The following is a 16627-nucleotide window of genomic DNA, read 5'->3' as shown; positions in this document are numbered from 1 at the left end:
GGAATGTAACGGTTACCGCGGGATCGTTTCGCGCCACTTTTCTGCAATTCTGCGCGAAGCGGCACAACACAATGCAAAAGCTATCGCATTTTGCAAATTGGATTCATTTGATACAAAGTGTAAGGTTTTAACTCCACTTTTAAGCTGCAATACATGGTCTTGTGATGAGTACACCGGCCGTAACGCAATGTTAACTATACAGAGCGTTTCTAAGTTACCCACCTGTCAGGCACCTGTCGGAAAGTCAATAACCATACGAAATATTCCAGGGACTGATACGATATAGGTAACAGCCCGGTCGATAAGAATCATGTTTTCTTAGGTGTCACACTGTATCGAAAGTCAAACATGCGACAAGCAAACAATAGGAAACCAGTTGCTTGAGCTACAGTAACTTTGGGGTTATGTAGCAAACTGGAGGGAGTGTTGTCATGTTTTACGTCTTGAAAATTAGTAAAAGGGAAAAATAATATCTAACGCCTTATTACATTTCGATATTAACATCAACAAAGCAACAGTTTTCCTCTTGTTACCGAGTGATTTTTCTCAAAAAAAAAAAAAAAGAAAAAAAAAACATTTCACTCAAGCGTAAATTCACTTTATTAGTTATTTCCCCTAAAAACAATATATTTTTTCAAATTATTTAACAACGACAGAAGTCATTGTCAGTAAATTCTTGAAATCGATATTTTCACATGTTTATTATATTTTTCGTTTTTCCACTTGAGAATTCTCAATTATAAACAATTCCTGAAAAACTTTATTGCAAAATTTATATTTTATTCCCTAATTTTAACAACGTCCAATGGCTTTTCTCTGAAAGAATGTTAACGTTGTTAACGTTCCGGCTTAAACGTCGACTTCCCGAACAAGCAGTCCTTTTTTTTAATTCTCATTTCTTAGATTAATAACTGCCTGCAGCAGGTAAACTAATTAGCATGCCAATTCCCTTCAAGGTCAACATAAACAAACTTCTCTGTAACTCCTTGTCTTATTTGAGTGCAAGTCATCAGTTGTCGTACTACCGCGAAAACAATCTGCACCACAGCGTTGCTCGGTTAACCCTTTAACCCCTAACATCAAAGAACAAATTCTCCTATCTTGTCCCCATACTTTGTTTATAAAAGTACTGGGGAGAAGTTATTAAAATATCAAGAAAAGTCACCTTGGGTTATCATATCCTTAATTTTCATCACCTCCGGGGTTGAATAAGCATTGACATTACACGGAAAAATTTGATGCTGATCATTGTTTTAAGATTAAAGGGTCAAGTCTCGTTTACAATTGTGGCAACGCTGAATACAAAGTTGGAGCCACTTTGTATGTATGTCTACAAATAAGTATAATAAACGCAACTACAGAAAACTACTGAATGGCTTTCGGCTGCATGTAAAACTTTAGGATTTCATTCGTAGCCATAACCTAGAAATACAAGGACTGAGCAATTAAAGTTTGGCTAATGCAAAAGATTAAAGCACGTTACACGAATAAATAGGATAGGTGTTACTGATTGTTGCTCTTATCAAGTATTGCCATGGAAACCAACGATATGAGTGACAACTCAACAGAACCATGAGGGCTTCGGTATTCTCTACAGTGGTTCTACTTTTCGATTCTATGGATAAAATTCTCTAAACAGCAATTTCCTACGGTGCTTTTACTCTCGAGTCTGTGGGTGAAATCCTAAAGTGTGACCATTCAAATGAAAGCTACTGAGCAGTACTTTCCTGTGGTGCTGTTTATTAGGCTGTACAAGGCGGTTCTAACTTTTGAGTCTGTGGATGAAATCCTTAAGTGTGACCATTCAAATGAAAGCTATTGAGCAGTGCTTTCCTGTGGTGCTGTTTATTATGCTGTACAAGGCGGTTCTAACTTTTGAGTCTGCGGATGAAATCCTTAAGTGTAACCATTCAAATGAAAGCTATTGAGCAGTGCTTTCCTGTGGTGCTGTTTATTATGCTGTACAGGGTGGTTCGAGTTTTTGAGTCTGAGGGTGACATGCTTGAGTGGGACCATTACAGTGAAACGCTTTAACGATACTTCCCGGTGTTGCTGTGTACTTTAGATTATTTTTAAAATAATATCTGGGATCTTTGTCCATATTATTGCAACTTGACCACTCTTGACAGCGCTAGGGATTGGCTTGTTAAGTTTTCCTGGCGTCAATCAATTTGTTTGACCTTTCGTTTCAGGTACGTCTGTCGTCTGATGTACTAATCATCGACTTTCAGCACGGCTTGTCACATGGACAACAATAATTGGGTCTCATTTCTTAAATTTTCTCAGACGGTTGGCAGTTTGATTTTTTTTGGAATACTTTTGGTTCCTGATTTCTTTACAATATCTCTGTTTAAAGGCTGATTTTTATTCGGATACCTTCTTCGTCCGAACTCAGTTCTTTAAACACTTTAGGTGCATCTCCGAAACAGGTCAGGTCAGTGCATCTTCGAGTCTTCTTAGAAGTTTTCTTAGCATTTTTGGAGAATTTAAGGCAGTTCCACCGTTTAGTGCCAATTGCATATCTTCCTGCGCTTGGCACCAGTCGCCTGTTTTCCCGCGCTTGGCACTCGTTGCATGCTGTTTCTTCTAGTTCTGATTATTTTATTACGGCGGATCTACCTGATCAGCCGGAGAACCTTCCTTTGCTCTAATCAACACCAAACAACACCAGCATCCTTCTCAAAAGCGGTTCAATAGACGACGTTAATTTTGATAGGCGGTGAAAACGTCCACGATTTCTTCACTACGTTACAATGGCCGTCGTTTAGATTTGCGTCTGAATTACGAGTCCTTTCCCTCAACGTAAAAACAGTGTCTTTAGATTCGATTTGTCCAGCGGCCATCTCGCTACAAGAAATTGAAACCATGTACTCCCCAGCGTAGAGAAAGACCAGTGAACATATGTGGCTGAATGATGCTCCAGGCAACAACTGAACAGAAGGAAACAAAAGCAAACATTGTACAGTTGCATAGGTTGATATCAAACCTATAAAACCTAACCTATTGGCCCTACAAAATAGATTTATACCCCAGTAGGGGTTAAGAGTCCAGGGCCCCGTTTCTCGAAAGTCCCGGTAACTTATCGGGCCCGATAAGTATATTTTTAAATATTTTTTCGCCGATTACACAGTGATTAGAGACATGATACTTGGCCAATGTTTTCATAGCATTATAAGGTTTTAAAATTTAGTATTCAAAGCGAACAAAAATGGACTTCTAAGAAACATTTATCACCAAAGACACGTATCGGGCCCGATAAGTTACCGGAACGTTCGAGAAACGGGCCCAAGAGCATTGTTTGGCCAGGACTTGGATGGTAAAAAAGTTGCTAAACGCGTAAAACCAAGATATAACGTACTATGTGAAAATATGGTTCGTCGGCGAGAACTCGAACCTCGGTCTCCTGCATTCAAGGCAGATGTGACAACCGCTACACCACGGGCGAGCCCACAGTAGAAGAGGGCGAAATAGCACAGCCACTTCTTATTACATCACTAATATCACGGGGTCGCTTGCTAAACACGGAGAGTCTGATTTCACTTCGGATCGACTGACAGCAATATCAATATTGGAATTACTATTCCTTGTTGTCTGTTCAAAAATGGTCCTGTTCTGCAGTCTAAGTAATCAGTGAGATTACTGCAAAGATTTTGGAAAATAAAAATCCACAAGGGAACCAACTTCACCTGGGAATTTCTGAGCTTTAATGTCCCGACCCAGGTTACTTTTCCATCCAGCTCGGTCACTGGGCAGCCAGAGGCCTGGTCCTGATAAGGATCAATGCTTAGCAACAAGGGACCACGTGCTTCATCTGCTGATAAAACAAAACCATTATGTATACCCGGTAAAAAATACATAGCACTGGCTGGGAGATCCAATTTAAGGACGGTGCCTACTAATACCGAAGTATTTTTGTGCGGTTTGTGACTATACGGGAAAAGCAGATCTTAGCAAGGCCTATTGGAATCCAAAAAGAAAATTGGGGGTAACCACGCATTTTTCAGAGATAATTAAGCAACAATATCTCTAAAAAGTGCCAAAATATAAAGCAATGTATGGGTTTTTTTTTTCTAAATTGAAGCTTAATTTTCTCTGGAAAATGCATGGTTACCCCCAATTTTCTTTTGAGATACCAACGACATTTGGTAAGTTCCGCTTTCTCCGTATAGTTTTAAACCGCGCAAAAATATCCCTGTATTAGTAGGCACCACCCATAGGAAACCCGAGTATCTCGCGATGCGCAGAACGTATGCGCAGTAACAATAGTAGGCACCGTCCTTAAACATAAATACAAGTCATCTTTGGTGATCAGTTCTTTATCCTCGTAACTTGACTGTTTGATGAACCAGTGACATTGTAAGGAGAAATTACATGCTGGTCTTTAGAGTTAACACAGTCACAGGATGAATGCAAATTGCAGTTTATTCTTTTACGCGAATTTGCCTTACACAGATACTTAGGATGATGTTAGCCGCGACCGATGTGGAGGCAGCGTGGTCGAGTGGTTTGGGCGTCGAGATTCAAATTCCGCTCTGACCGCTACTTGGAGTCGTTCCCGGTAGCCCCAAGTTCAACTCCTCGGCCACGCTTGTAAATAACCCTGCCAGTTGGGATTCTTAACCACGTTAAGAATGAAATGTTTGTTTCTGTCTGGTTTGTTTCACTATCCCTGAAAAACCCCTCTAGGGAAATATCACCATCTTTAGAGATTTACAGTAACGTTTACGACAAATGGCAAATAGAGACGTGACCATTTGCCGTTCGCTGTTTTTAGTTTCTAAGTAAAACTGAGTAGTTTTGAGATACCTTTTAAGGTCAAAATTCTCTTGAGAAATTGTTCGCAACATTCTCATCTCTGTACTTGTTTTCACAAGAGAACATAAACGCGAATCTCACGTTTGCCTCAAAAGCGATTCTAAATCTATCTATTATTGACTTGAAAATAATCCTAAAGTCTCCTCGTCCAAAACATTCGCCTATGATAACAATTCCATATAAAGATACCCTACTGGACAACCTTGAAAACCATACCCTTTCGGGTAACATATCTCCGGTTATGGCCAAATAAGGGAGTACGCGCTGGTATAATAACGTTTAGGTTACCACTCACCGCTTTTATTAGAAACTGTGACAACGAGGTCCACAATCGTACACAGGGATATTGTGACTTCTTTTGAAGAAGTGTTGCAGTACACTTGTCCGTTGATATTGACATCTTAGCATACGAATCAGAAGAAAAACTTATGTCAGTGAAAACAACAAATAAAGAAAAAAAGGAGACTGTACTTCAAAGGTCACGTCGTCATACGGCAACCCAACGCTACAACCTTTCGGCTGTAAGAATAGATTTAAATGCGCTTGACCTTCAGCGAAGGGAAGCCGGAAATTTAATGGCAGAAGATGGAGATTTATATGGACCAGATGAGATGGGCTTACACTTGTGGGAACACTTATCGAATGCACATGCGTATTAGGCAACAGCTACATGTATAAAAAGAAAGTAGCGCGTTAGATATGCAATAATGACTGTTGCGTGTGGGAATGATCTAGTAACTGCGCATGTGCTTGAAATAGGTAACATTTGGATACTACGCATGCGTAGTAGTAAACATGAAATAAGCTTGAGCGTGAGGAACGAAAAGCATTTGTGGTATCAGTTAGGCAATGCGCCTACGTATCACATTACGTTACTAATAGTGACTGGAAACTGACATGTACTTCTACTCAATCAAAACAAACAAAGGAACACAAAACAAAAAAAGAAAAGAAAAGAAAAAGGAAATGGTACTCCTTGCTCAAAGAACAATTGCAGGTCTTCATTCTTCCTACTGTTTAAAAACAGCAGGCGACACGCTGCATGTGATCGCTCGCTGTTTCTTGTTTAATTAGCGTCAATATAATATGCTTTAGAAAACTCGTATCCTTAGTCCAAGTTTCTAACAAAATTAGTCGTTCGTAATATATCGCTTTCTATTACATTTACTAATTTTAACGCAGACATTATTTTTCAAAATGAGCAGTAAAAACGAGACATAACAGTAAAACAAACAGAAGATATTCACCAAACGTGATTGGATCAGACTTCAAAGCTTCCATCATGATGGCGTCCAACTTTAGATTGTCCACATTACCGCTACCTGCTGCTCGACAGGCCGGCTAAAATGACGCTAAGGATCAGCAACACTACGGCTACAATAAGCCTATTTGGCAGCCGGTAGAGTATGTATAGTCTAAGAGTGCTTTCCATTAGCCGGAATTGGCCGATCTGGCGGGCCTGTCTGTAATGCGTTATTTTGAAGGGATAGTGCTGCAAAATCTTGAAAAATAATTACTCTGAAAATGGCACGCGCTATTTTGAAGAAATTCAAAAGACATTCCGCTTACAAATTGACCGGTCTGGCCGGCCAGTTCTCATCAAAGGAAAGCGCCGTAGGTGTGGAAATTCAAGGTTGAAAATTATAACTGACCTTGTCAGACCGATGTAACAGTGTAAATTATAAGCCATAAAGTATGTTCATGAAGATGATTGGGAGCTTCAGCAGGGCTGCCATTGTGGCCGGTTACCGGTAAAACCTGTTACGCCTGAATACCCTTAGCGGCACATTGATGCATACACCGGTGATCTTAACTATTGTGGGTTCATTTTACTCGCAAAGCAAGACGATTACGAGCGTGCAGATCAATGCAACTGATCCTGGTTTGTACACAACAAAACCAATTTTTTTCATCATAGAATCCTCTGCCTTTGTATCGTGGACTTCGTATTTTAGCTAGTAAACATAAAATTAAAACATAAAAAAGCATCTCAATCATTTCCTTATTTAATTTCCCTGTTGTTTTCCCGTTGTTTTAGTGATGCGGCCCTTGATTACGCAGAAAAACGTAAGACATAGAACTTCTCTTCGCACAGAGAAGTTGCGTTTGAAGACTTACAGATATATAGTTGATTACTCGCTAAACAGTGTCACGCAATCATTTTTTAACATCAGTTTAATAAAGGATACCAGACTCCATTGAAGCTTCACCAAGTCACACACAAACTTCTTGAATTCTATCCGTCTATGCAGCGTAGAGTTCATACTGTGATTCTAGAACAAGAAAAACAAAATCATCACTACAGAAACGCAGTAGTATTGATTCCCTTGTGTTCAGGTACACACCGTGGAACAAAAAATACCCAGAGCAATGCTTTTCCTTCTCTCCCGCCATTAATAGGAATTAATTTATTGCTAAGGCTAGTGGCCGATAAAACGCGTGCTCCAATTGGCTAAGACCGAGATCAGAGGCAAGGCCTCAGTTTGAGATTTTCCCGTAACGACCTCACTCTTGGTTATTAAGTAGTTAATAAAAAAGGAGACGCAAAACCGATAATTGAATAAACATTTACCTGCTTTTTGTGGTCCTCCAGAAGTGACAACGCATATTTCGGTAACTTTATAGTTAACCTAAAAGAACGAGGGAAAAAGATTATTTTATCTTTGCTGCATTGGATAAGAAAGCTATAGCAGAATAATGTTATTTCCGGCAAGGGAACATAACTGAAGTAGTAGTACTTGCCTTATTCTATACCATTTACCTATTTTTGTCATTCCCTTGGATATTTATGACCTCCTCTGTAAAAACTTCATCCTCTGTAGAGATAGACAAGACATATTATGTTCATACTTGATGTAAGCTTAAAGCAGCGCAACAAACTAGGGCCAAAACAATTGGTGATTGGAGCTTCCAGAAGTAGGCTGCATTTAAAAACCTTCCACAGTTGTTTTAACAATCTGCTCCTGAACAATTGCCAAAAATATCGTACAACATCTGTTCAACGAAGCCCGTTTATATCACGAGCCTCAACAACACATTGGAGACCTTTACATTGTAGCACAACTACGAATACCAATGCCAGATTTGGCTTCAAGATTTTCGCGAAGTACTAAGAGACATATCCCAGGAAACGTGATTTTACTTTTTGCGAGTGACGAACTTGACGCAGTTGTTCTGACTCATGGTAGCTGCGCCCTTTCGTTATTACGAAAAAACGACATCACCTTCGTTTCGAGGACTTATTTTCGCCACTACGACGTTCTCACGAAAACTCGTCGTAAAATGACGACGGCTATGTCGTTTTCCCGCCAAAATGACACTGGTTCACTCCCGCGCGCACTCTTTTCCTATTGGAAAAACTTGCACTTACTTGACTCATAATAGAATCTAAAGGTCTCGTTTGTATGTAACATAAGTCAAATATTAATTTCTTAACGCAAATGATGATCAAATCTTTGTCATGGCTCATTTTCGTGGATTTTACTGGCTTACCGCAAGGTTGATCGTTGCCATTCTGCACAGAAAACGACAGCTCCATATCATTAGAAGTCTTGTTTACAGCATCAAACATCAGTAAACAGTGACATCTATCACTAAATGGGAGGAAAGCAAGAGAGTTACACGAGAAAAACATCTTGGTCTGCGATAAGAAAACGGAGAGTAAAGTAATTGCCCGTTCCGAAGGTCATAAAGGGACTGGACCCTAGTTTACACATTGTTCAAATTGCATCATATGAAGAAATTAACCCCATCGCCAGAAAGATCACATAAAAAATTAGTAAGTTTACCAAGTTTGGTTGTTTCATTGTGTAGTAACCAGGCAGAGACCTGCCACAGGTCGCCCAAATTGCACGCAAATGTCTCTAATTCTGAGATAGCCTGTGAACAGGCTCCCAAGTGGGGTATAGCGCGAATACAAAAATCGAGCACGGAGAGGGGGGCATACCGCGCTCCGCCCGCCCGGCTTGCCGATTTTTCTTTTCGCCTTATCACTTGGGAGCCTGTTCACAGGCTAATTCTGAGATGGCATCCCCCAAATCCATTCAAAGGCTCTAATTTGTCCGATTTTTGCCAGCCTTCTACATGGTTGCAATCTAACAACAGAACCTCAAACTTGGTTAACTAATTTTAATGCGATATTTCTCGTGCTGGACTCCAATTTCTGGTTTAATGAAAATTTAAACACTCGTCCCCAGTCTTCTTTTGAACTCCGGAACGGGCATTCGCGTCAAAATGTCAAAAAAACAAAAAACAAAAACAAAACAAAACAAAACAAAACGACAACAACAACAACAACAACAACAAAAACAACAAACAAAAAACAAAAAAACAGACAACACAGCATATACCTAGCAAGTTCAATTATCTCGTAATTCTCACACAGCAAGCTGGGAACCACTGTCACATCAATTGCCATTGTGGCCTTACGACACATGCTACTTCCGGAAACTCCTGTTGAATACCGGAAATGAATAGATCCTGTCAATCCCCATGGTGCCTCAGGGTCGTAGCTAAGATTCTCGCTGCTCTCAACACCTTGTGGAAAGCGATGAGCCCCCGTTATCGTGACTGTAATTTCAGTGGAGCCTCCTGGCAGGACGGGAAGTTTGGACGCTATTTCGCTTTCATCAAAACTGAAGAGCTCGTTGGCCCCTACGAAGAACATGGAAAAAATACTCGATAAAACAAGCCATTTTCTTTGTGTAAAGGTTTATCATTTGCTCGCATTCTTGTCAAGAACCGAAGCTTTCGCTTGATATATTTTTTGGGATGTAACGATCGTCTGGGTTAAGTGGAAAAAAAATTCAAAGAAGTTCAGAAACCTCCTTTTCACGGATGACGGCATGCACTATAGATTGTAACTTGCCCATCTCTCGTCATTTTTATTTCACAAACGATCAGAGAACGAAAGTTAAGTCCAACACCATGCAACATTACACAGGTAATCAAGTGTAATGGTGTGGTAAATCAAAGTGGCAATGTATTATATACCGCACATATCACATTGACATGGTCTCATGGCGGTTTATCGTCCTTGTACGAGAAGACTGGAAAGTCTAATCATTTGCAGATGTCAGAGCAAAGGCAGCACTTTCTCCTCAGTTATTTATAGAGTGTTGGTCCCGCGGGCCGGGGTTTGAACCCACGACCTCCCGCACGGTAGTCCGGTGCTCTCCCAACTGAGCTAACCGGTCAAAATAGGTTCACTACTGTTTAATAATACAGGATTACTCACCCTCCCCATCCTTGCTACTGATGCCGATATTCAATGAGTCCACTGGCAGCTTGCTGGTGTTTTCCAACTTAATTGTTCCTTTAATGCTGATTTGCGAGAGAGCAGAAAGTTATAAATCACTGGTTAAAATTGTAAAACTAGCTGTGACTATGCCAGGCAGAACTGCTCTTACAAAATGGTTTAAAACTGCAAACATACAGGTCAAACTGTCTACTTATTCAAATTTGTTTGAACATTGAGTAGGTTACAAGTTCAAAAATAAAATCCACCAATTTCAAGGCCTGATGTCTACAACTCCACAAAAAATACTTAAAAATGGCCACAACAAAATGTTTCATTCTGAACAATATTTTTCGAGCCAGTCCTGCTTCATAAGGACACATACATTAGTAAGCTTGCCGTTTTGGCTGCGGGCCAGCTCTGTTAGTGGAAAGAATTCTCGTACTGCCAACACCTGCCAAGCACTGCTCTTAAATACCTTTAAATGCTCAGACTATAAGGCGTTAGTTTCGAAAATAAACTGTGGTTCTACGCGGTCGTCTGGGGTGGGGGAGGGGGGAGGGGGACGAATATTTGGTTTCATCAACTGACTTGATAAGTTAATTTGGCCACAGTAAAGAGCTTCAAGAGCTGACGTAGTCGAACGTTAGCCCTTCATCCGAGCGAATCTCGAACCACACTACCGTGCATGCCCAAATCACCTTATCAACTAAGTTGGGAAAACCAAAAATTCGTTCTAAATCAGCCCATGTCAGGCCAGCAGTACTAGAAGATCACAATCCCAAGCATGCTCACCTTTGACCAGCGTAAAGCGTGACAGCAGTGAGCAGGGGCGCAGCCTGAGGGGTGTCAGGATCAGGGGGTTGAGAGCGGACCTTGGGCAGTGAAGTGGACACCTGCAGGACAGGCAAAGAAGGAGCCACATCCACAATCACAGGAAAGTCCTCTTTATTTTCCAAGTTCTCTGCGGTCAGCTTACAAGTGCTTTCTACCCCAAACACAGTCACTGTGTAGCCTGAAAAACAAAACAAGATTATTTATAATGTAACTAAGACCTTGAAGTAAACATTGAAAGTTTACCTATTAAGTCCCATTATTAACATACACTTTCTCCTTGCCGTTGTGTTTATATTCCCTATGGTGGTGGTTGGGAGAATCTATCTAAACACATGCCAAACATTTTCATCTTGTGCAATTATTTCCTTTAGTCTCACCTTATAACTTAGAATAGTTTTGTTCATGAGAAGAAGCAGTATGCTGGCCACTGTACATGTAATAGCGGCTCGGAAAGGTTAAACCTTGAAAACATTGTTTTTATAAAATTGCAAAATCTTTGACGAATCTTACATTAAAAAAAAACATCAGAAGTGTGAGTCCATCAAAGTAATATAACAATGCAGAAATTCAGCAGAGATAATTCTTATTATTATATAAACAACAGTGAAATACCAGGTGAGCTTTCACCAGAAAACGTGATATCTTCACACGCGAAGATAACATGTTATTTTCACATGTGAAAATAACACTGTTACTATGGTTACATAATAAATTTCGCCTTTCGCAGCGAAAATGAAATGGTTTGGTATTTCATCGGTGTTTATATAATAAATAGAATATTACATGGCCGCTTGGAGATACGAAATTTCTCTTCTCGTGTTGAAAATAATTTCACTCGTTCGCTGCGCTCACTCGTGAAATATTTTTCAACACTCGAAGAGAAATTTCGTATCCCCGCGCGGCCATGTAATATCCTCTATGTGTTGAAAATAATTTCACTCGTTCGCGTATTTTTCAACACTCGAAGAGAAATTTCGTATCTCCGCGCGGCCATGTAATATCCTCTATATATTATATTAAGTTGTGCATGCAATAAAAAAACAAATTAAAACAAGTGAGGAAATTGCTTTGCTAACCAGTTATCCTCAGTTGTCCTGCAACTTTCGGAATTCCAAGAAGAATGACTGTGTGGGGCCCAGCTTTTGGTGGAAGGGACAGGGATGTTGGGTAGGGTTCAAAATCCACACCCTCTACACACAGAACCTGCAAATAAAATGATACAAGTAAAGACATTAAGATTGACACTAAGATTGACATTAAGATTGGCATAGACATGTTGGGAAGTAAATAAAGACAGATATGTCTAACCATATTGAAAACTTTAAGTTCAAAAGGCATGGGATTGTAGACATCAAGAGAAACTTGTCCAATGTCGCCACAGGCCCACGTCATTGTATCTGTGAGTAAAAGAAACACCAATGATCTTAAGCCTGTACAAAACTGGCCCACAGTGGTAGAGCCTCATCAAGCTTACATGTTACATGTACATCCCATGATTGGCTGTTTTCACGCTTAAGATGGATCACCAGTCTAGACAGATAACTCGTCTGACCAATTAATAATTATTATCTGTCCTAGTGTGAAAATGGAACTTCACATGCAGAAGACAGATTATCCGTCTCAGACGGATAATTCATCCTCAAAATCTGTCTTAAGAGACAGATAATCAGACAGATTATCTGTCTAAAATTGTATACTGGTACAGTTTTCACATTAATACCGATAATCCATCTTTAGTGTGAAAATTGCTGTTAACAGAAAAAACAGCCTCAGAATACATATAGGCTTGATTACCAGCCGCTGGTCGGGACCCGAGGGAGCAGGAAAATCAAGCCTAAATACATACTGTATCAATAATATTATCATTGGTCTACAAAGATAGTCACAGGTATTGAACACTGCATGTAAACCAGTTTTCCTGGGCAATATTATACATGTCCAACCAGCATTGTAATTCCATTGGGCATTTTGGGCCAGGTTTTGTTCGACATTGATCAATAATATTGGGAATTGTTTGTTTCAGTAACAAGAAGTGTTTAAGGACAGTAATCAGAGCATTTTTTATGATTCTGCTTCATTTTGTCTTACGTCTAACTTTCTTGGCGTCTTTTGCATTCCGTCTGAGTGATGAGAATATAAATGGTCCTGAAGATCCAGCATCTGAGGAGACAAGAGACTTCTTCCCAATAGGCTTCATATGAGGAGCCAGGGGTTGAACTTTGAAAGATCTGTGAAACAAGGCAATTCAATGGTGATAACAAATTACAATACTGACAGGTGATAACAAATTACAATACTGACAGGGTTCCCACACATACTTTTTCCAAACCATTATTTTCTTTTCCCAGACTTTAAGTAATATCAGTGAAATTACACTAATTTAACTAGCTGACAAAGATTTCACTTAGCAATAATATTGAACACTTTCCATTTCTTTCCAGATTTTATCTTGTTCCAAACTTAACGACTCAGCTTGCATTGGTCCTCCATTCCTCAAGTAGAAGTTTCAGCCTCCAATAAGTGACTGTTAGAGTTTAAGGTGAAGAGATTTTACCTGATTACAGGCATTCTAGTCAGGGGCAGGGTCGGCATATCCAGCATCTCTGTTCTGTTACTTTCTTTCTCTTTGGGTGAACCTGTGCATTGTTTTGTGAACTTCTCTAATAATAAAGACAGTTCCATCTTCTCATCATCACTCATATGGTCATGCATCGTTTGCAGTAAAAATGTCGAATGTCTGAAGAAAGGAATGCAAAGATGATTAACTTGACATTAATTTTTATTTCAAAGGCTCAATGGAGAAAGGGTGAAAGTGAAGATTTGGCCTTGGAATCCAAGCTTTTCCAGATTCCCTCTAATACAGTGCACAGAATGGTTTTTACATAAGAACGTTATTCTGTATTTTTTTGTGATATTTTGTTGTTGCAGTTATCAATAAGATGCGAACTATGTACACCCTGAATGTTGGTTTAACAACAGAGTTGATAACTAAAGGTAAATTGGCCACCGTAAAGATCGAGATTCGAGTGCTGACGTTTTGAGCATTAAGTGACGGGTTAATGTTCAAAACGTCAGCATTCAAATCTCTTTACTGTGGCTAATTTACCTTTATTTATCATATTGTAACGTGACATTGATAATAACCTGACCTAACACGAAACAAAACACAACATTAACATGCTTTATTCAAGACGCAAACATCACAATCTTATGATGTACAAAGATATAAATATACACATAAAGAAACATATAAAATAAAAGGAAAGGAAAGAAGAAAGAGGCATCTTGAAAGGATGTTTAGAATTTAGCATATGCTACATGTATTACCTGACTGACAAAGAAGGATCTCCTAAGTGGCTGGAAGTGTATATAAGCTCATTAAGAAGTCTTGTTTGAAGTGCTGGCCAACCATTTGGATGATCTAAAAGAGTACAACATACAATTAAGATTGGTGCCTTGTTTTGCTACTCTGCATAATCATATTATGTTCTTTGCATCTGAAGAAGGTCCGGCAAACTCTGATTTCTTTTGGATGGTGACGACTAATTCAAAGGTGTTTTCAAGCAACTGATGAGCATGCAAGACAGAAGATCTTAGTGTTATTGAAATAATTCAAAAGAAAATTGGGCATCCATGCACTTCTTAGAGATAATTAAGCTTTAATTTGGAAAAAAATCCATAAATTTGTTTGTATTTTAAAGGTTTTTCTAACAATAATTTTATTTAATGAACCAGTCAACCACCCAATGCTATGAAAATAAAATACATTGTAGATAATAAGCACACATTGTAAATTCTGGGAAAAAAATTCTGAGCCCATAGCAGGAATTGAACCCACGACCTTCCAATAACTACATGTACATGTAGTTTGGATGCTCTAACCATTGAGCTATGGATGACTCATGCGGTGAGCAGATCGCAGGATTTAAGGTTACGTTGCAGGACTTCCCATTGTCTGTTAAGCGGATCCTGTCCAGCATCAAGTCCGCATGCTGTTTAAAGTCCTACATTGTAGATAATTGACCACAGGTGGCAAAATCACCACCTACCGGCAAATTAAGATACATGTAGGGATAAATAATTAAGGGTACCTTCAATTGACCCTACTTCGGAATAGGAATATGTAGAATGATGTCAAGAAATTCCACATGAGAGGTTTTTGGAGTTAGTGAAGTACAAAATCACTCTTAAATTATCATGTGTCAGTGACATTTTGCAGAAATGTCTTCCAACATTTACTTGAAAAGAGAAATCTAACAGATATTACAGAATATGGTCAACTGAACACAACCTAATAAAAGTTTTTCTTTTATCTCACATTTGTCATGATGTGAAGTCTTTACAACATACCTTTTGAAACATCTTTTTGATCAAGATGAATCTTGTAACCTTCAAGAGCACTCATCAAAAATTGATAAGACTGTTAAAAGATAAGGAAACAACAATTATATTTCCTTCCAATAAAGTTTGCCAATAGTTTGACTATAACTATTATTAAATAATTGCTACATGTAGATGCAGTAGAGTCCTACATGTATTTCTAATTCTAAGTCTGTTCTATTTTACTCTCCCATCTAAATGTAGAACAAGACACAAGACAATGTGGAGAATAATGCATGTGCCACGAGTAACCGACTGCATACATGTAACTCACAAAACTGACCCATAATGATCCAAAACACATCATTCGAATTCCAAAAAGCACACGCACACATAATCATTGAACGACTCTAACTTATTTCCCACTTACATGTAGGTCACACACTCAATACTTAAAACCTTTGGAAAAACCTTTGCTACATCTACCTTTGGAGCATAACTTGTCCTTCTCACCAAATAATAAAATTTTTGATTCACTGTATGTCCATGAAAAATTAGCATTGCAAAAAAGCACAGCTTTACTTAAAGAATGATGATAATGATTATGACAATGATGAAGGATGGTGATGGTGACGGCTCTTACCAAACGCCACACTGGATTTGGTAATTTCTGTGACACACACTGCATTGCAGCAACTCTGGTGAAAAATGCTGCCTTTCTTCTGAATCCCAACTCATCATATAACACTGCTGCAGAGCTATATCGCTGGATCTGGGATAAAAATATCAACACTTAAACAAATACTATGATGTTGGATGTCGCAGTAACTTTGATCAAAATACAGCAAAATCTCTGCGACATGCATAGGAAAGCAAAACCAGATGAAATGGAATTAAATTTATTAAAATTCAGTTTTTATCCCCAAAACTACTGATGTAACCTCATTAATTAAAAAATATTATCAGTACTACTGTTTATAGTGTACCTTTTCTTGTTCTGTTAATGCAATGTTCACCGATAGCGAATTTTGTAGTGCTATGCTTGCTTCAATGCGTCTCTGTCAAAATCAGACAAAATGAAATAAATAGTTCAATGAAAAGACAGCACATGCATATAAATTAAGAAAAAAATTGTTCAAAGAAAGATCATTGAAGTGAGGCATGAAAAAAGGCCCCAAGTGACTCTTAATCCCATGTTACATTCTTCCTTTTTTTGCAAGAAAATGCAGGGTAATTTGGAAGGAGAATCTAGCAGTTTTTCAGAAGTCACTTAGGGCTGTTTTTTAGGCACCTGGTCAATTGGGCTTATATACTGTAAGAGAGGCAACTGCTACATGTACATGTACACCAAGATGTCTACAGTCTACATGTAAGCTGTAAACTGTATATGCAAGGAAAGAGGCATTGTATTTTATTTGA

The 16627-nt window shown here is 38.9% G+C and overlaps 1 protein-coding gene across 2 annotated transcripts; it reads right to left on the bottom strand.

The window, feature by feature from the left end:
* Nucleotides 1-582: 582 nt before the first annotated feature.
* LOC146450521 (trafficking protein particle complex subunit 9-like) lies at nucleotides 583-16302 on the bottom strand. 2 transcript variants are annotated; one of them, XM_085100322.1, is made up of 19 exons: nucleotides 16195-16302; nucleotides 15852-15980; nucleotides 15239-15308; nucleotides 14216-14309; nucleotides 13443-13625; nucleotides 12977-13116; nucleotides 12197-12285; nucleotides 11965-12091; nucleotides 10847-11066; nucleotides 10052-10137; nucleotides 9165-9468; nucleotides 8308-8408; nucleotides 7577-7631; nucleotides 7388-7445; nucleotides 7005-7088; nucleotides 6063-6156; nucleotides 5111-5215; nucleotides 3687-3814; nucleotides 583-2930 (listed from the first exon to the last, which is right to left on the bottom strand). In XM_085100322.1, exons 2-19 carry the CDS (start codon nucleotides 15894-15896, stop codon nucleotides 2691-2693), a joined length of 2223 nt encoding a protein of 740 aa, XP_084956448.1. In that variant the 5' UTR covers nucleotides 15897-15980; nucleotides 16195-16302; the 3' UTR covers nucleotides 583-2690. The 2 variants fall into 2 exon arrangements, with proteins under 2 accessions (XP_084956448.1, XP_084956449.1); XM_085100323.1 differs by having other exon boundaries at nucleotides 3687-3811.
* Between the last annotated feature and the right edge of the window lie 325 nt (nucleotides 16303-16627).

The sequence above is a fragment of the Pavona decussata genome, unplaced genomic scaffold, assembly GCF_977016875.1.
Source record: "Pavona decussata unplaced genomic scaffold, jaPavDecu1.1 SCAFFOLD_448, whole genome shotgun sequence".
NCBI lineage: Eukaryota > Metazoa > Cnidaria > Anthozoa > Scleractinia > Agariciidae > Pavona > Pavona decussata.
This window is presented reverse-complemented; position numbering and strand designations above follow the sequence as displayed.

Excerpts from the sequence above, each read along its gene's own strand:
- LOC146450521 (XM_085100322.1), bottom strand. The coding sequence starts at position 15,896 with ATGCAGTGTGTGTCACAGAAATTACCAAATCCAGTGTGGCGTTTG. Across the intron at positions 11,067-11,964 it reads AGGACAACTGAGGATAACTG|GCTACACAGTGACTGTGTTT; the intron begins GTTAGCAAAGCA and ends TTTGTTTTTCAG. Across the intron at positions 9,469-10,051 it reads CAGTAGCAAGGATGGGGAGG|GGGCCAACGAGCTCTTCAGT; the intron begins GTGAGTAATCCT and ends TGTTCTTCGTAG.